Source organism: Marmota monax, unplaced genomic scaffold (genome assembly GCF_021218885.2).
Source record: "Marmota monax isolate L192 unplaced genomic scaffold, Marmota_monax_Labrador192_F-V1.1 WCK01_AAM20220418_F8-fsc00003, whole genome shotgun sequence".
In the NCBI taxonomy this organism is placed as follows: Eukaryota; Metazoa; Chordata; class Mammalia; order Rodentia; family Sciuridae; genus Marmota; species Marmota monax.
The window spans coordinates 19,164,678-19,186,447 of NW_026694084.1; the positions used below are offsets into that span (position 1 = coordinate 19,164,678).

At 31.5% G+C, this 21,770-nt stretch overlaps 1 protein-coding gene across 7 annotated transcripts in view; it reads right to left on the reverse strand.

Moving 5' to 3' along the window:
- Csmd3 (CUB and Sushi multiple domains 3) overlaps positions 1–21,770 on the reverse strand; it is a 1,151,628-nt gene that overhangs the window by 252,703 nt on the left and 877,155 nt on the right. For all 7 annotated transcript variants that reach the window (XM_046464911.2, XM_058585685.1, XM_058585684.1 and 4 more), the window contains one exon: positions 7,295–7,486. In XM_046464911.2, the coding sequence (XP_046320867.1) occupies positions 7,295–7,486 (192 nt within the window). The remainder of the gene's footprint in view (positions 1–7,294; positions 7,487–21,770) is intronic.

The following is a 21,770-nucleotide window of genomic DNA, read 5'->3' on the forward strand; positions in this document are numbered from 1 at the left end:
GCTTCCAAAATCAATAAAAAATTACATATAAAGTTCTTTCTTTTTCCATTACGACTTTGTTTAGTGTAAAAGGAAACCATTTGTAAAGGGGTAAAGATGATTTCCCCATGGAGATAAGAAAGTTACTAGAAAAAAATAGGGAAAAAAATAAAACAAAATAAAATATTTATAATAAATGGAGGGCCAGGGGCTAGGGTTGTGGTTCAGCGGTAGAGTACTTGCTAGCATGCATGAGGCACTGGGTTCAATCCCTGGCACCACATAAAAATAAACAAATAAAGTTATTGTGTTCATCTACAACTAAAAAAATTAATAATAATAATAATAATAAATGGAGTAACAGATATAGTATCTTCAGCTGCTTTTCATCTCTTCCCTGGTACCTTTTGTGTATTTATGGAACAAAAGGCTTTGATACTGTTAATGAGCAATAATGGATAATTTTCTGAGAAACTACAGTACTTTACAACTTTCTTATATTGAACATTAGGATATCCTTAAATCTAGTTGCCTGACTTAATGAAAATGGGCAGTTACTAAAGTCATGATAGTGGCCTCAAATGAAGGTATCTGTAGTTTTTCAGTAGAGAGGCTCAAAATATTGTCAGTGGAATTCAGAAAACAGGTTCTTCAGGGGAGTGTTTTTCTTTAGTCTTAAAACAGATATGTTCAGAAAATAATGTATTACAGAGTTGATAGCATCATCAACAACAACAACAAAAACAGGGAAATGAAGTCATGGATTCCCTGGTGGTGGGGTAGGAGAGTGGAATATAAATAAATACACGCACAGAGACATATACTTTGTGTTTGTATGGAGTGGGTGGAAGACTGAATTTTCATGTTCTCATGATGTCTTCTACACATAATTGGCACATCAGCACTATTATGCGAGTTTTAAGATTATACTTCTGCCTGATAAATGTTACCCTTAAGCCAAAAGGCATGCTGATTCTTTTGACAGCAAAAACTGGTTTGGTTATATCAACATTTCAGCATTTCTGTTAGATATGCCAAATCATCATTACTGTGTGAATGATAATTTTTGATATCTTTTATTGTGTTCCTCCATGTCCCATGGCTACCCATGTCTTAGTACCTCAGTTACTGTGTAGAAAATGAGCTTGGCTCCTACTATAATGGGGAATATTAAGTTGCTTAGACTTAATTATTCACTACTCTTTTCCTATTATTTGTATATTTTTGTGGTATTTATCAATGATTATGCATAAAGTCTCAACTTTTGGCAGCCTCCTCCTTCAAACCTAAGTGAAGCCTAAATTTGAGGGTAAAGAGTCCCTCCAAATAATCAATTAAAACCATCAACCTGGTTACATAATCCCTTTGCCTTCTCCAGAACCTTTTCTAATTAATTATCTTTCTTAAAGTCTCACATACTAAATATAAAACAAATTCCCTAAAAACTATTTCCTTTCTCCTTTATTTTTTAACAGAGGATTGAATTTTTACCTGATGTTTAAGAAATCCTCACATCCCTCCTCATATACTTTTTTGTTGTTGTTGTTGTTCAGGAACAGAGCTTATTTTAAGAAAAGATAGGTCCCCATAAGATTTATATAAGACTCCCTCATTTGACAGTAACAAAACCAGACATAGACCTGGCAAATTCCAATTCTTTGCCTCAAATGTTTAGTTCCTCTTTGTCCCTACTGATAAATCTTAGTAAAATTCTTGTCTACCAAGCTTTGGTTATCTTTCTCTCCTTTCCCTAGGCTTCTGAACTTTGTCCCACACCTAGCTGTGATTTAGCATGCAATCCTTTCTGAGAACAGTACAACACTCTGATCTACCAATCAGGAGACACTCTTTCATTCCACTCTTCATTCTTTCTTGCCTTGCTTACTCTTTTCTACAGAAGAAAAACCATTTTTTGTCTAACTCCTGAACCACCTAGATCTCTGGCTGCAGAGATCTATGCCCTGTTGCAATAATCCCCTTCTACCAATTGCAATAGTCCTTCCTTCCCACATCTACACCACAAAATGTTTTTTGAATATGAGTTTCTTATTACCAAATGCAAATTATTTATTTATTTTTTTAAATTTTTTTATTGTTGGTTGTTCAAAACATTACATAGTTCTTGATATATCATATTTCATTAGAACAGATTATGCTAAGTGAAGCTAGCCAATCCCTAAAAAACAAATGCCAAATGTCTTCTTTGATATAAGGAGAGTAACTAAGAACAGAGTAGGGTCGAAGAGCATGAGAAGAAGATTAACATTAAACAGGGATGAGAGGTGGGAGGGAAAGGGAGAGAGAAGGGAAATTGCATGGAAATGGAAGGAGACCCTCAGAGTTATGCAAATTATTTTTAATTTGATGCAACTAGGTATTTTTTTTGAAAGAGAAATTAATAGTGTCTCTGTACCTATGTTCTTTATTCACCAAGGGGGAAAATTTTTTTCTCAGTTTGTATCTCAAAGGAAAGTGCCAAAGTATTCATCCTGAGAATAATTACCTTATGTTTAGAATTTTATTTATTTAAAATTATATCCCAGGAGACACAATAACCTTTTTATTGCTTGGGAATGCAGATGTCTTTATCTGGTCTTTTCCTCATGCAGTTCTCTCCTCAACCATTGTTTTTTACCTCAGCCTCCTTGACTCCAAACAAATAATTCTTCATCAACCTTACTTGACTTTTATATTTACAAATATAATAGATAATTTTCTGTCTTTTTCTTTCTTTTCATATCCATAGTCACTATTACCTAGAAGTGAATTTGAATTCACCTTAAATTCATTCACTTACTTTTTTGGAATTCAACTTCTATTCTTTTCCTAATGTTTTGTATAGATTTTTATATTATTATTTTATTTATTTCTTCTTCTTCTTTCACTTGATTTTATAATTTTGGTGTTCTGAGTTCCTAGCTAGTTTTCCTAATATTTTATTCTATTATATTCCTTCTTCCATTTTTATATACTACTTATTTCTTTTTCTATCTGTTCCTGCAGATCTCTGCTGAATTCTAAACCATAGGCCTGAGTGTTTACTGCATATCTCTACCTGGTAGTCTATAGGTACATCAGACATAGATTATCCAAAATACTCAAACCTCAGTTGAATTTGTATCTATGCCCATGTTCCTGAAAGGTTGGATTTACACTATCATCCACCTAAATTCCCCAGACAGGAGACTAAAATTCTTCCTTTTTAAAAAATTGCTTCCTTATACCCAATCCATCAAACAGCCCAGCCAAGGCTCTATCTTACATTTATTTTTCAGTTTGGCCTTTTTTTCTTGCCTACCACCATATTTGTTGACCTGATTCATCTCTCTCTTTAGAATTACAACAGCTTCCTCTAAAGATAGTCTAGATTCTACCAATTTGTCCTCTCAGGGAAAATATCTAATCATAATGTGTTACACATAAAATTCTGTATTTGTTTTACATTGCCTAAAAGATAATGCTCAACTCCAGTACAGATTTCATGACCAGACCTCTGCAACTTTTCTGATCTCATCAACTCAAAAACTATAGTTCTTTGTATTTCTAGGACTTTGCTTATCCAATTCCTTCTCCCTGAAATGCCATTCACCCTTCTACATTTATATAACTTTACTTACATTTTTAAGATTCATCACTGCCTTCAGGAAATTTTCCTGGAAATCCCAGCCTGAACTTTGTTTCAGCTACTCAATCTTCTCTAGTATCCATAGCAACCTTTGCTTATTTCTATTTCCCTTCTCATATTACATTTCAATATTCATTCAGGTGTCATTATTGACCATTAATATGTAAGCTAAAGACTGTTCCTTATGTGGTACTTCATGCCTGGAATTCAGCACATGCTAAATATCCATGAATGCTGAATTACTAGTGGTTCTTTTGATTATGAAAATAGGAGAGATACATGTGCAAACTAATTTGTACCTTGGTGTTCTGATTAAAAAAACAGCTTAATTTGCATTTGGGGTTTTTAAAATCATATGTGAATATGAAAAAAATGTAAGAAAAATATGTGTGATAGCAAATATAAATATGCATGTATTGTACATAAGAGAATTGGAATGATAGTAAAATATTGCTTGTGATTTTTTTCAGGTGCTAAACTGGGGGGATTATGTTCAATTTCATAGATAGTGAAGGATCAATTTTGTTCGTTTTACTTTTCCTTATTTTCTACTAAAATGCTGGTATTCTTTATTGTTGAGAAATTTATATAGATACATATTATATGTTTGAATCCTTGATCACTAAAGATATAGAAAAAATCGTTACATATAGAAAACTCATTACATACATATTTTAGGTATCTTATTGGATATTGTACATGATAATACTCTTAATTCGTCACAAGTTCCCCTAAATTTTTTTTATTTTAGTATTCAGATTATTTATCAAAGGGTTCTCAATATAGTTCAATGCTGCTGTTGGTTTTAAAAATCTACAAAGCCAGGAAGACAAGCAAAAATGTTAGCTGACATTTGTAAAACCTAAACAATCAGTGAAGAAAAATGAAACAAAACAAAACTATATTTTAAATATACTCAACCTTAAATAGCATTTAGAAATGCATTTTTACTTTTACTTATCTAATCAGAAAATATCCAAAATAAAATCAGAAATCTATGAATTAAATTTTTAGTTTCCATGGAATTCTGATATGAATGATTTATTCTGAATATAGTTTCTTGTGAAGCAGTTACATGGGCATCATCTATTGATAACTATTTTGCAATCTTCTTAATTTTTTTATTCCAATTCAATTTTATTTGTATCTACTGTTTTTCTGAGCAGTCTACCCATGCTAATGTCTTTGTTATTTACCTTCATATTGAGTGCTGCTACATTCCCTCTGGCAATGTCAAAGTAATCCTCACACTGTCAATTTTATTGGAATGAATTCTATTAACTTTCTAAAGATGACGTCTCTTCTGTTTGCTATTTGCTATGAGTCTGACTACTTCTACATGCAAGAAAAATGCTTTATGCTCCAGGGTCTGAGACATAGACTTATGGAGTTTCTAAACAGTTCAGGGTTTAATCTTTGGCATAGTATTTCCAATCATGGAGTTCTTTCTTATCAGTTTCAGAGGTCAGGCTTTTTGCAGCCTTAGCAATTTTTCAGACTTTTTTTTTTTTTAGGTTATTTTCTTTCTCAGAGAAGCTCTAATGTGTATCTTCTCCTCAAGCTATCTTTCCCTACCAAAAAATAATATACTGTACCATAATCCACACAAATACTTTCCACAACCTTCTGCATTTAAGTAAGATTTGGAACTCATTTTTTTTCTTCCTTGTTAGCTAGAGCATATTGTTGCCACAATGAAATTTTATGATTACATATCTCAGAACTCATTAATCTCTTCCAATTTGAATTTTAGTATTTTCTATAATAAAGTTATTCAGTATTTTAGATTTTTGCATAAAAACATTTGGCATAATGTAGCCCCTCTGGTAATCCTATTAAGTGTACATATCTAAGAATGACAACAAAGTGAGAAATTCCACATAAATTCTGTGGTGTTCTATTATTTCCTCTCTATATAATAATTTTCCTGATGTACTATGTAGTCAAATTATAACTAATTAGAAACTAAAGTTTTAATTTAATTAGAACATTTTAGGTTAACTCAGTCATAAATAATTACATGAAAACAAATGTATGACCCATATTTTCAGTCTTTTTTTCTTTGGAGAAATTTCTTAAAATTTTTTTCTGCCTTTATGAGTATAATTATAGCAAATGCAAATTAATTTATGTTTAATTATTTAGAATCTTGCACTCATGAATAAAGAACAACTTAGGTGTAAGCAGGAAATAACTTGTAAAGGGAGGTATAGTGAAGGACGAACTGACTGTAGCTATGGCCTTATTCTGTGCTTAAGAAAAAAAAATCTAGTAAGATTACTTCTTTGTCATCTGCCTCATTTTCTACAGAAGAGATCTAGAACTGTCTGACTGGTTTGGGCCTTTGTTTATTTGGTTGTGTTCCTTTTGGACAAATAGTGTTTTTTTTTTTTTCTAATTATTATTGGTGCTTTTTAGTGAAACATTAGTATTCATTTTGAAATAATTACAAAAGCATGGAATGTAAGCAAATCATGTTTTTTTAAAACCACCTTACAAAATAAAGAAAATGTGATGTTAAAAACAGATTTTTATCTCAGTGAAAAATAGATTGATAACAGGAAAGTTTACTGTTTTGTTTTATTGCTAAATTCCCAGTGTTCACTGTAGTAGTGGGGCACATTAAATGATTAATGATAAAAGCTTTTGCAACTTTTGCATGAGAAGTTACAATGTAGAGTAAAAAAAACTGAATAATTGAGTGCATACATGAGTTGTTCACTTCTAAGTGAGGTTCTGAACATTCTTTTCCATGTGACTTTCAAAATAAATCACTATGAAATTCTATTGAAAATATTTGTAAGTGAACAAAATTAAGTTTATCTCAAAAACATGCTAAATTTGTGTGCAGTGAATGCCATTAGAAATACAAGATGAACAAGATATGGAATCTTCTCTCAGGCTGATTACAGTGAAATGAAAGACAGACTATGTAAATAAATAAAATTTCGAGTAGAGAAAATGTACTTCAATAAAAATGTATAGTAAATTCATGTTGATATCAATACTAAAAGAGCTGAACAAAATGGTTTCAGATTAAACTAATTAATTATATAGAAGACTGTTTGATTGGTTTAATTTAACTCTTTCTCAGATCTAGTGCTGAAATAATTTGTATTTTTTCTAGAGCCTGACTGTGGACTCAAGGACAGAGCATGCAGACAAAATTTAGACATTGGAAGTATTAGTCATGTTACTACAACTCCTTAGACCATCAAAATAAAAATTGAAAAATTTTTGAAATACATGAATTAAATGAAAAGCTAAAGTTTGGAACTCTCATATAGGTTCAGATAAAACTTTCTTTTTTAGAAGAAATAACTATTTTATAAGCAAGATCAGTATGGCCTATATGAAACATACAATCTGAATCCATTCTGAATTTTGAAAGCAATGGATAACTACATTAATGTACTAAATAAAGGATGATCAGGATTTTTCAAGAGCTTTGATTTATAACTTTCTGAGGGCCTTAGGATTATTGAGGATCTAATGAAATTATGGAATCAGCTCATGAAAAAAAATTATGATCCTTTAAATTTTGTATATTTTGAGAAGATTCATAGTCCTTTGAAATCTTAAGACTACCATATAGAATCTTTCATAATATATCTTTCTTAATATCATCAATACCAGCTTTTAACCATTGTTTTACATTTATAGAAAATTTTAATTATTCTTTAATCATACCTATACAGACTGGTGGGCTGGGCTGCCAGAAGTATCGATTTTCTACCTGAATGCAGGTTATTCTTTCCTGTCCTTGAAGTTCATATCCAGGGTCACATTGAAAAACCACAGTGTCCCCAGGTTCTCTTCCATCTCCATTTCGAGTCCCATTCATGGGAATGCCTGGGTCACGACATGCAGTGGCAACTGAACCTATAAAGGGACCAAAACAAAACTTGAGTTTGGATACTAACAAAATAAGTTTTGAAGCTCCAAACTCCAAAGTTTAAAGTTTAGAACCTTTCACAAAACTGTGTGCTTTTAGAATAACTTAAAACATGTTTAGATAAAATTTTAAATGTCTGCCCAATTAATTAATCAATTTAATTAATAAATAGTTAAATTAATTAATTTGTACTGGTAATTGAATCCCGGGGCACTATATCACTGAGCCACATCCTAGGCCCTTTTTATTTTTATTTTTGAGACAAGGTCTTGTTAATTCATCAGACTGGCTTTGAAGTTGCATCCTCCTGCCTCGGCCTCTTTATAGGTGTATACAACTGAAGCTGGCTACAATAAATTATTAACATACAAATTATTAACAAATTATTTATTTGTTTCACGTTTTATAGAATTTTAGTGATTAAACGTTAGAGTTTCTCAAAATCATTACATGTTCTGAGAAAGACACAGTGAAGGAGTTGAAAACTACATGCTGTGAGAAAATATTTGTTTGGGAGATAACTCATGAAAGACTTGTAATAGAGTATATTAAAAAAAAAAAAACTCTCAAAACCAATTTAAAAAAGAAATAGGAGCTGGGCACAGTGGCTCGTGCCTGTAATTCCTGAGGCTCTGGAGGCTGAGGCAGGAGGATAGCAAGTTAAAAGCCAGTCTCAGCAAAAGTGAGGCACTAAGCACTCAGTGAGACCCTGTCTCTAAATAAAATACAAAATAGGGCTGGGGATGTGACTCAGTGGTCAAGTGCCCCTAATTTCAGTCCCCAGTAGCTGCCCCCCCCCACTTCTGTAAATAAATAAAAAGGAAGAAGGAAATCAATAACGGGACCAATTATAAAGTGGACAAAAGACATTCCGAAGAAATCATATCAAACAGCACGTGCAAAGCTGTTCAACATCATTGACAATCAAAACCACAATAAGATATTACATTTATATCAGATTTGCTGAATTACTTTTTAAATAAATAGGTTTATATGACAACACTAGATTCTGCCAAGATTATGGAGAAAACTTCATCCTGATAAATTTTTGTTGGGAATGTAAACTGGTACAGCCACTCTGTAAAGGACTGTGGCAGTTTCTTGCAAAACTAAGTTTGTGTTTGCTATAAAACCCAGAAACTGCACCCCTGGGAATTTATCCCAGAGAAAATGATTAAACTGTGGTGAATCCATATTCAGCAATATAAATGAATGATCCCCATCCATACTTTGAATGGATGTCAGGGAAATTGTGCTGTGTAAAAATAAAATATCAAAAGTTATATATTGTTTGATTCCTTTAACATTCTTGAAGTGACCAAATTATAAAAGGGTAAAATGGATTGGTGGTTGCTCACCATTGAGCACATAGGAAGACTGAGGAAAGAAACTAGCTATAATCAAGTAGTATGAGGGGACCTGGTGATGGAACTACTCTGAATCTTGGCAGTAAGGGTAGTTACAGAAACATCCTGAGGACTAAATAAACACATACCTGGCACATGTGTGTGCATGCAAAATTGATGAAATCTAAATAAGGTTAGGGAATTGCATCAATATAAGCTTTCTGTGTAATGTTGTACTGTATCTATGCAAGATGTTATTATTGTGGGGGAAAACCTGGTAAAAGGTCTACAGAGTCTTTCTTTATTTTTTGTAGAAAAGTGCAAAAAACTACAATTCTGTAAAAATAAAAATCATTAGAAGAGAGTACTATGAGACTATTTTAAAAAAACATTATTTTTCTATGCACATATATAACACATTATCCAATACAATTAATATCAACTATTCAGATTAACAGAACACAAATATTTTAAAATACCAGAATGCAGAATGCATGTAGTTTCAAGACAAGGAAGCCATTAAAATTTACATTTAAGCTACTATTAAGCTACATTTACAAATGAAAGATCCAGTGCTTGTGCAAATTATTCTTAATAGTTTATTAAACCATTTTTAATAGTCATTAAAATAATGTCTTGAATTGCTGGGTTAATGACACATGAGCAATATTCACTCACTCATTTATTTATTTACTAACTCAATATATGCCAGACATTGTAGCAGGTACTGAGAATACAAAGAAATGAGTGAAAACAATAGAATTGAAGAGTCTTCAGTTTTTATGTATTGGTCAATATAGCAATAATCTGAAAATCTATCCATCAAGCTTGTTGCCACTCATCTATCTAATACACGTATATAACAAAGAAACCGGAGAATGTCTGTAGTTTCATAGTGTTCTGACTTGAGTTATATGGTAATCAAGAGGACTTAACAACATAAAGCTGAATAATGAGACTACCTGCCAATTTTAGTGGAGACTATATATATATACATTTTTTAGCATTCTTAATGCAGTTAATAGAGTTAAAAAAACTGAAAAAAAATATTGGCAAGATATTAAACCTAACTCTGCCTCAAAACAGTAACAAAAAAGTGAATGTCTATGTTTATGTAGATATACATACATATATTTGTGTCTACATTTTTTTTAAGGAATTTACCTTGAACAGTCACCTTTTAAGGGAAAAATGTTACATTTTAAAGAATTAATTTTAGTATTACTTTTTTTGAACGGTTGCAAAATGTAGCTTCATTTACCATTTTGCTTATCATTTAATGAAGCAAAATCTAGTTAGTTTCCTAACTCCTATTCTAGCAGGATGATCTTTTAATAATTAAAAGACCTGTAGAGTTTGCTTCTTTTACTAAAATTGTAGAATTCCTGAGCAATGATCCAGGACTTAGAAAGTATAATTTCTTTAATTCTCATAACAAACCTATGAGTCAAATGCCATCATATTCTTATTTTAGACTAACCTGTTAAGTAACCTACCTTAACTTTTACAAAAACTAAGAACAAGGATTTAAAGCTTAGTATGTCTGATTTCAGAACTGAACCAAAACCACTGAATTTTACAGAAGACTATCTTCTTCTACCTGTAAGTATCTCAGAAATTCAAATTCTCCCCCTTTAGATAATAATATAAAATAATAAGTCCTATTAAGACACGTTGGAAGGTAGAAATTACATCCATAAGTAGAAAAACTATAGGTGACATAAATGCAAATCTACCTTTAAAAATATTCATTCTATCCTCCATTTTAGTTATTTTTGAGAAAGTTGGTCTCAATGATTAGAATAGCAATTGGGCCCTTACTAGAGAATAGGAAGGGAAGTATAGGGACTTGGTTTTAAAATTCTGGGGAATTTTGTTTGTTCATAACTATTAGTGTTCCTTAGAAGAGAACTAAGCAAAACATCAGGCATTACAGGATCTGAGCAGATAAGGATTTTTTATGAAGTGTTTGTTGTCATCAACTCAACCATTATGATTTGTTGATTTGCTCTGGAATTTTTTCCACCAAAACTAAAACTGACCTTTGATTGCACTTACAATACGTAACTAAAGAATGTTGTCCTACATGCCAGATTTACATTAAGAATATTTTCACTGGAAAGAAGTATGTAAAAGATATAGAGATTGTTATTTAAATAGAAGTAACATAAAAGATTACTAGAAAACTTAATTTTTAAGGGTCTATGTACCATGTCCTTCTGTGCCGAACTGTTATGTACCCCCAAATTGCTAAGTTTATGATGAACATTTTCCAAAACTAAAAATGTATGTATGGTGATATTAGGAAAACATCAGGATGAAAGAAATTGGTATCATCATGTTTTAACTATGAGGGGAAAATGAGTTTTTGCTTTACTGTTAGATTTTCTAGGCTTAATGACTTAAAGCAAGAACAAATAGTTAAAGTAAGAAGGCTTTCATATAACATCTAATACATAGTATGTGAGAATATACATTTACCTTTAGTCCTAGTTGACTTGAAAGAAAAGATATGGCAAACCTCTGATGTTCCTTTTTTTTTTTTTTCCAATCTCAATTAGTAAGCAAATTAAGAGTAAGATTTCAAAGTGCAACAGAAAATGATGGTGTTTAATGAAAAACCAAATAAGATTTTTACTTCCTGGAATTACTTGAGTTCTAAAAACAATCACTAAAATACATAAAAAAATTACTTGGTGTGAAAATTGTCTGATTTTCTTATTCAAAGTTTGGACTTCATACTGATTATATTCTGTGTTTGTGGGAAGAAAAAACTACTAATTTCAGCACCAATCATTATTCTTTTCTGTATTAAATAGAAACTATAGCCAGTGAAGACACAAATAACCATTTAAGGAGCTATATTGCATATAATTAACAAAATATATAATCCTAATTTGAATTTTCTTTTTGTTGTTATTTATAATTCTAGATTTTGATCCTTTATCTTTATCTTATCTGATTCTGGTATAATATATAGGATCTCTCTCTCTCTCTCTCTCTCTCTCTCTATATATATATATATATATATATATATATATATATATATGTAATTGTTTTATCAATTACTGTAAACATAACAATAAAAAGTATATAACAGAAAATATGCATTTTACATATACTGGCCACCAGTATATTAACATCAATAATTTCTACTTTGTTCTAAATTTCTTTAGTTCAAATTGCATCAGAATAAATTAATGGAATATTAGTATCTTTGTTCTATTAGGTTTAATTGTTCTGTTCATGCTTCCTTTTTCCTGACATAAATGTGTTGAGTAAGCACAAATTCCAACAAAGATAAAAGGACTTAATAATCTTGTTTTCTAATCTATAATCATGTCATAAAAGGAACATTCTGAAAAGTGAAATGGTTTATGTGCTCTAACAACCAAATATAATTTGAACTTGACTCTATATTCTATGAAACTGAAAATAAAAACTGGACACATTTCTTGCTTTCTTCACCTCACAAGGACAAGGATTTTAGTCTAGAATGGGAATTTCCAAGTAGCTAGTCTGTTCTACAGCTGTGATTTCCACTTCATATGCCAGCTGATTATTAATAAAAATGACACTCATGGGGCAATGGTATATAAATAGAAGTGTACGTAGATAGTTTATATTGTTAATAAGTAATATGTATCAGCCACCTCTTGCATTTGCATACTTTGAGCTGTATCTCATTTACTTCACAAGAATACTATTATTATACACATTTTCCAATGAGTAAACTGAGGCATAAAAAGGCCGAGAAAATTCCTCAATATCATACAGATGTTTAGGGTAAAGTGGGAATGCATACATGTCAAGAGCCATCTGTGGGCTGTGTGTGGACTATCGTGCATCTCAGCCTAATGAATAGGAGAATCTGGTGTCTGGGAACTTCCAGTGGACATTTCCTCTGTGTAAGACTGGTCAGAGACATTGTGAGCCCTATTCAGCTCTGCCTAGTCCTACACAGCATCAGTGATGGGGTGACTTGCTGCAGTTGTACAGCCCCTCTGAGATGGGTGTGACCTGCCAAGATGTCAATGAACCTACTGACTACAAGACATCACAAAGCAAGACTCCACTCCTGAACCTTATCCCTGCCTCTGACGTACCTCCTTAAGTAAACCACAGGAACCATTTTCTAATTGCCTATCTCCAGCTGCTCTGTGGACTGGACCTTTCAGGGGCTTCACCTTTTTAAACTATCTCTGTGACTTTGTCTTGTGTTCTTCAATAATTATTCTAGACTTTAATTTCTTAGATGGCTTACACCCTTCTTGGCAGGAAGAAGAAACAACTAATAAGAGGCTGGCTGTCTCCCCATACGTAGAGGAGAGTACATCATTATTTCTTCTTAAATAAAAGTGACATGGCCTTTCAAAAAATTCCACCAGAAAACTTCTAGAACTAGTAAAAAGTGAGTTCAAATTCAGCAAAGTAGCAGGATATGAAAATAAACACCCATAAACCAAAGGCATTTCTGTATATTAGTGACAAATCCTCTGAAATAGAAATGAAGAAAACTATCCAATTTACAATAATCTCAAAAAAAAATACATGGGAATCAGCTAACCAAAGAGGTGAAAGACCTCTACAATCACGCTAAAGAAAGAAATTAAAGAAAACCTTAGAAGATGGAAAGATCTCCCTTGTTTTTGGATAGTCAGAATTAATATTGTCAAAATGACCATACTACCAAAAGTACAATACAGATTTAATGCAATTCCCATCAAAATCCCAATGACATTCCTCAAAGAAATAGAAAAAGCAGTCATGTGTAGGTATTCTGACCATGGAAATGTACAGGGAAGCGTTCCTCTGGTGAGCAAACTCCTGAGGGGTAACAGGTACTGTGTTTTCCACTTTTGGAATGCCCAGCAGTTTATCCTTGAAGCTAGTAAGATAACTAATACAGGTGCAGTATTTAGTTACTATGGTGATGTCCTTTGTGAGAAGGCTATGTGCTATTATTTATCAGCCTATATAAATAATGCTTTGCAATTTGGCCTCTCTACCATCTTTCTTTCCTGCCTCTGCATCTTGACTCTGTGTCTCCTTTTTATTTTCCTTATAGCCATGAAATTCATCTGGAAAAATAAGAGACCCAGAATAGCTAAAGACATCCTTAGCAAGAAGGGTGAAACAGGCAGCATCATTATACCAGATCTAAACCGTACTACAGAGTAATAGTAACAAAAACAGCATGGTAATGGCACCAAAGTAGACTTGTAGACCAATGGTACAGAACAGAGAACACAGAGACTAACCCACATAATTACAGTTATCTTATATTAGACAAAGGCAGCAAAAACATACATTGGAGAAAAGATAGTCTCTCCAACAAATGGTGCTGGGAAAACTGGAAATCCATTTTCAACAAAATGAAATTAAACCTCTATCTCTCAACATGCACAAAACTCAACTCAAAGTGGATAAAGGACCTAGGAATTAAACTAGAGACCCTGCTTCTAATAGAAGAAAAAGTAGGCCCAAATCTCTGTCATGTCGAATTAGGCCCAGACTTCCTTAATAAGACTCCTATAGTGCAGGGAATAAAATCAAGAATCAATAAATGGGATAGATTCAAACTCAAAATCTTCTTCTCAGCAAAAGAAACAATCAATGAGGTGATTAGAGAGCCTACAGAATGGGAGAAAATTTTTACTACATGCACATCAGATAGAGCACTAATCTATAGGATATATAAAGAACTCAAAAATCTAAACACCAAAAAAAAAAAAAAAGAGCCCAATCAATAAATGGGCCAAGGAACTGAACAGACACTTCTCAGAAGATGATATACAATCAATCAACAAATATATGAAAAAATGTTCAACATCTCTAGCAATTAGAGAAATGCAAATCAAAACCACTCTAAGATTTCATCTCACTCCAGTCAAAATAGGATCTATTAAGAATACAAACAACAATAAGTGTTGGCGAGGAAGTGAGGATTGCAATCAATATGGAAAGCAGTATGAAAAACCCTTGGAAAACTGAGAATGGAACCACCCTTTGACCCAGCTATCCCACTCCTTTGTCTATACCCAAAGGACTTAAAAAAAACAGCATACTACAGGGACACAGCCACATCAATGTTTATAGTAGCACAATTCACAATAGCTTAAGTGTGGAACCAACCTAGATGCCCTTCAATAGATAAATGGATAAAAAATAAAATGTGGCATATATACACAATGGAATGTTACTCAGCAATAAAAGAGAATAAAATCATGGCATTTGCACCCAAATGATGAGTTAGAGAATATAAGGCTAAGTGAAGTTAACCAATCCCAAAAAAACATGCTGAAATGTTTTCTCCAATATAAGGATGCTGATTCATAATGGGGTGAGGAAGCATGGGAGGATTAGATAAACTCTAGATAGGGCAAAAGAGTGGGAGGGAAAACAAGGCAGGCATGAGGGTAGAAAGATGGTGGAATGAGATAGACATCATTACCCTGAGTTCATGTATAAAGACACAAATGGTGTGACTCTACTTTATATACAACCAGAGATATGAAAAATTGTGTTCTATATGTGTAATATGAATTGTAATGCATTCTGCATTCATATATAACAAATTATAAAAAAAATTTAAAAAATAATAGGGTCTTTGTAATAAAATGCACTTAAGGTATTCACTAAGGTATTAAACTCAATGATAAGATTACTTAAATGGAAATTTCTAAAGCATTTACATTTAAAAAATCAGAAAAGCATCTATATACTTACTTATCATTCTCATTAGAGTAGTCCTAAGCCCTACACATTTATCATGCTTTAAGTACAAAGTACTAATTTCTTATTTAAAACAGTAACATCTCAACCTCACAGTCGCATCTATAAGGTTCAATTGGTATGCACTATGTCAAATCAAATAAAGCCTGTTCTTAAGAAAAATAAACTGTTGTTCAATATTAATACTAATTAATTTATAGATCAATAAAATTATAATTAGAGTGATTATAATGTGCATGACACGTGGCTAGAGGCTAAAGTAATACCCTTAAGCTAAAATAAAAAACTTACCAAAAATAATACCATCATCCTCATTTTTAAATAGGTAAAATAAGCCCCAGAAATGTTAACTACTTGTTCTTAGCAGAGCTGGGATTTGAGCTTGAACAGCAGGGTTCTTAACCACTATAGCATATCATCTCAGCACAAAACTATCCCATTACCAGAAATAACAACATAAAGCTATATTCTACTAGTGGGACTTTGACAATTGTTTACTGATGAAATAATTAGTCAATAAATAAATAAATAAACATTGTTTGAAACTAAAAGTGAAGTAATTTATTAAGCTATTTGAATTCCTTTGTTAAACACATAGACAAAACATTCTACTGGTATTTTTACCATAAAACAACAGAGTCGAGGTTACTTTTATAGTTATTATTAGAAATAGCAGAAATAAAATTTATCTACTTTTTTCCAGCTGATATATTTAAGAAATTATAATACAAAGGATATTTTAATTCCAATTATTTTTACATTCATTCTTTCCATTCCCCCTTTTGTTTGATTTCCTTTTAATTCATTGAGAGATTAGAAGCAATAAGATAGGAACAACCTTCCTCCTTACCACCACCAGATCTATCATCCACTGGTATTTGTACCCATATTATCTACTTTCCTCCTATTGTAATATATTAGTTACTCTTCTCTATGTAAAGTTAACCATAGTGCTTGTGTTGTTTATAAATGTCCCTACTTATTTATTTGTTGTTGTTTTTACTTTTTTTGTGGTACTGGAGACTGAACCCAGGGGACTGTACTACCAAGTTACATCCTATGTACATCCCTTTTTCTTTTATCATTTTTCTTTTCTTTTTTTTTCTTTTTGAGACAGTCTTGCTTATTTAATAGGTTGGCCTTGAACTTATGATCCTCCTACCTCAGCATCCTAAATCACTGGAATTATCTACAGCATCCAGAAAAGCCTCTCTCCTTCTTAAAGACTTCATTCCTAAATATTTCTCATCTCTTCTGAATTACCAGTTTCTAGTTTTGTACTGGATTATTCTCAAAAACCTGGAAATGTGACTTTTACCATCTATTTTAATCAAACTCAAAGTGAACAAAAAACTCATTGCAACTTCATCCTCTCTTTCTTTAGTAATAAACCTATTAAACAACTCTTTTGAGAGAGATCCCTCTAGAGCCTTATCTATCTTTATCAACAGTCTTTTATCTATTTTATGAAACTGGTCTTTTTTAAATACAAGTTGCCAAGTGCAAGGCAACTTTTACGCCTTCTTTCAGAAACCTTTCAGCAATATTTATCACAGCTGACTATTTCTTCCTTCTTCACCTGCTTTCTTTTCAGGACCTCCAATTCACCAGTCTATTCTGATTATTTTAGTCAGCTTTTTCGCTGTTATGACTAACAGGACCCAACCAGAGGAACTATAGAGAAGGAAAACTTTATTTGGGGGCTCACATTTTATAGGTCTTAGTCCATAGAAGGTCAGTTCCATTCCTTGGGGCTAGAGGTGAGGCTGAATATCATGGTGGAAGAATGTGGCAGATGGAAGCAACTCACATGATGATCAATGAGCAGAGAGACTCCACTCCCCAGTCACAGAATATATACCCTATAGCCATGCCACCAATAAACCACTTCCTCCATCCACACCCTACCTGCCACCAGTTACCATTTAGTTAATCCATTAGGGATTAATTCACTGATTAGGTTAAGGCTATAACTTAATCATTCTTCCTCCAAACTTTCTTGCATTGTCTCATATGTGAGCTTTCGGGGGACACCATATCTAAACCATAACACTAAGTTTCTTTCTGGCTGCTATTTGTTCGTATCTTTTGCTGTGGCTACATTGTTAACCTGATGACTAAGAGCTGGAACAATTCAAGATTTTGTCTTGAGTACTCTTCCAATTTTCCACAATTTCACCCTGTGAAAAAAATCATTTTCACAATTTCTGGCAACTTCATTCAATCCCATGATTTTGGGTACATTTTATGTTCTGTTTTAATTTTTTTCTCTGAGTTCTAGACCATTCTGTTCAACTATTTAACTTTTTCATATATATATAATATATATATATATATATATATATATATATATATATATATATAAAGACTTATATATATATATAAAGACTTTCCAACTTATCATGTCTAAAATACTTATAAAATTATAAAATGTTTTAATTTTCATGTTTGAAAAATAAAATTTGAAATTTCACCTTGGTAAATGTTTCCTGTGTCATTGACGTGATTAAAAATATCCTCCTAAATTGCTCTAACTAGATAAAATCATTTTTGTTAGAAATAAGTTCACAGTCCTAGTTAAAATCATGGACAAGAAACAGGGTAAACATTGGCAAAATATAAAATTATTTTTTACTCTATATCAGTGATTTTACCTTTTCTGGTAGTGTTTATTCCTAACAAAATGAGCTTTGCTTTTATCTCTGGTTATTATAATAATTTAGAAATAAGTTTGTAAGGACAGATTTTCACTTTCAAAAAGTAAACATGTTTTTTATTTCACTAAAAGCAAATCATATCTGTTGCAGTTTTTAATTTGTATTTCTCATTACCAACATGAAGAAAAGACATGTAAAAGTTATACAGTTTAATAACTACTTATAATACACAAATATTTTTTCAAGATATGTTATTTCATGCTAATTATATATAAGTGCATCTCCTTTTGCATTAATTTAGAAAAGCATACTATATTTGAGAAAGTTTTCATATTATTGAGAAATTGTTTCTACAATACCCCATCTTTATCAATGAGGTAAATCCACTGGTTGCTTTAGTTGCATTTGTTGTGAAATACATATGACCTTATTAAATCAAGCTTTGTTGTATCATAAGAAGTAAATTGTCCTTCTAAGTAAAACTTTAAATAGAACCTTTACAATGATTAAAATAATTAGTCAGATCAACATTTGAGGATTGAATGAATGAAAAACTGTAATTAGTCATTTCAGTGGATGCTGAAGGTTTATTTATAATATGGCATGTTTTGAAACTGGGAGACATCCAATTATAGAACAGCAAAACTTATATTAATTTTTATTTGCTTTATTCTATTCTAACTACTTAGGATGTTCTCAGAAGATAATGTACAGCACTACTATAGTAAATAACTGAGTTTTCATTGTTACACCTCTTCTGTTTTATAAATGTAATTCTGACTTCTTATTTTATGTTAGTTTTCATATAATAATAGTTGAGAATGCAAATTAAATGGAAATATGCATTTCACTTAACACAGATTCCATAATCCTAAATGTATATATTTCAACTAAAATATGAATGATTACTTAAACTACTAAGTTGGAGATAAAGTCTAAATTATCTAGGGTGGTGGCCTTGAGCAAGTTAACCCTGCAATTTTCTTATATCCATGTTTGGTATAACAAAGAGTAAATTCGCTAACAGCACTCATAAATTCTCATGTGTCCTTTCTGTTTAGAAAGTTGACTGTTCGAAGATAAGTTTATTTATGCTAAGTCCTTTTAAAAAAACAAACACTTTGTATTTCATGCACTTGAATAAATAATGGTGGTTGAAGCAGAAGACTTACATTCTGGTTTCTACTGTATTTAAGAAGGGGTTATTGATTATTTTGTAAACTTCTTTGAATTTTAGCTGCCTCACCTCTAAAGCTGGCATAGTAATATTTTACATGATTGATTTAGGATCAGATAGGATCTTAAGTTCCTTTCCAACAATTATATGAAAAATTCTATGAAATATCAATTTTAAAATAAATTTTTAAAGACTATTAGATTTTAATATTTGCTGTATAGTTTGTCTAAGAAGCAGTTTTACATCTTTTGCAATTCATCAGGAGTCTTCAGCAAGGTCATATTTGGTATTCATAAGACCTTACAGTCCTCTTTTCCAGTCTTCTTGCCACATATTTTTGTATTGACTACAAAATGACACTCTATTCTTCACTTCACTATCTATAAGGAAATCAAGTTGGGTAATGGGTCTATTTAACCTGAAAGAAAAATCACATCCTAAGTCAAATCAATCAGAAAATATCTGAAATGCAGATGGTAACCTAGAGGTGGACTTCACACAGGAGAATTTTGCCCTTGATTGAACCCTTGCTTTGTACATGATCCATCAATTTTATAAAGAATGTTCAACATCATTATTAGGCCTACACTTTTCCAGCTACTCAGATGTGAGGCTATCTTTAGAATTTCATTATGTTACTAAGGATACATGTATTGATATGGCAAGTCAGTTTAAGTAGATGACAGCATGACAGAGACATTCACCTCAACCTTGGAGGGAAACAAAGTTGCTTAATGCATTGTGTAGAAAAGAATGTACTTCCCAGCATATATAAATCTCTTCATAACAAGTATATGTACTTATTTATTTGCTAGACAATTGTTAAACCATGTACTATGCTTGATGTTGGAGATATGCATAAATTGGAGACTTTCCCTGCCTTCCTTGGTTGTAATTATCTAATATGTAGACACAGTGAGAACATAAACAATTATATAATTTTTGTAGAAACAAAAAGTTGAAGACTGTTAAAATTACCTATAAAGTAAACTGAATTTTTATACAAATAATACAGAAAATTATGTGAAATTTGAATTTGAAATAAAATTCTAATATTTTGGGATGACAAATTAATCAGTAAAAAACAAAAAAGTTATTTGTTAAAATATTTAATAACTGGGTTTTTTTAGTTTTATATTAGTAGAAAATTTACCTATTTAATCAGTTTCATTTAACATTTATTAAGTACCAAGTGTCAGGTATTGTGCCAAATTCTAAAGATGGAAATATCAATAGTTAGCATTAATTCTCTTCAAAGAAACACAGTCTAAGAGGGGCAGCATTAAAACAATAAAATGGATATTCAACTCTAGTGATTGTCATTCAAACTGAAAAATTCTTAAGCAGGAAACAATAAGCTAAAAACAAAATTACATTATTTGAAATATGTATTGAGTAACAGAATTGATACTATTAATAAACTTCTCAAAAGATTTCTAAACAAAAATTATCTTCAAAATAAAATGATTTATAAAAACCTAAAATGACATATATGTCACAAAGAAATATCTTCTTCATGTGAATTATCAGAATATTAAAATATGCAAAATAATAATTTGTGGGACATATGCTCATTCTTTAATTGGTCTGTTAGTCATATTCAATTTATTATTGCTTCTGAGAAGTGTTTTTAAATATATATTCTTATTTTTATTTCTATCACTAACACATTTAAATTGTTGGTATGTTCAATCGATGTCTTTATAGGACATAATGCTTTTTTGTGCCATGCTAGAAATCTAACCCAAGGCCCTATGAAAGCTAGGCAAGTGCTCTACCACTTAGTTATACCACATGACCCTGTGTTTATTTATTTTCATTTATTTTAAAATTAAGGTAAAATAACCTAAAATTTATTTGAAAGTACTTGACAAACGCATTCTTTCATGATTAAAAAAATCTCAATAAACTAGAAATATAAAAAAGAGTAATTCAATAAATGCCACATATGAAAAGTCTGTTCCTAGCATAATGCTCCATAATGAAAAAACAAGATTTTCCTAGAATCAGAAATAACACAAAATTTTCCTCTTTTGACATTTCTATTAAATATAATACTGGAAGTTCAGGCAAGAGCGATTAGCAAGAGAAAGAAGTGAAAGTCATCTAAATGGGAAAGGAATAAATAATATTGTCCCTATTTGCAGGAGACATAATCTTATATGTAGGGAATGCTAAATAATACATTTAAAATTAGCACCAAAAAACTAATTAAGAAGGTTTCAGGATATGAAATCAACATACAAAAATCAGTTGTATTTCTTTATAAAAACAATTATCTTAAAAATATTAGGAAAACAGTTCCATTTACAAACGTATCAACAAGAATAAAATAGGAATAACAGCTATGACTATG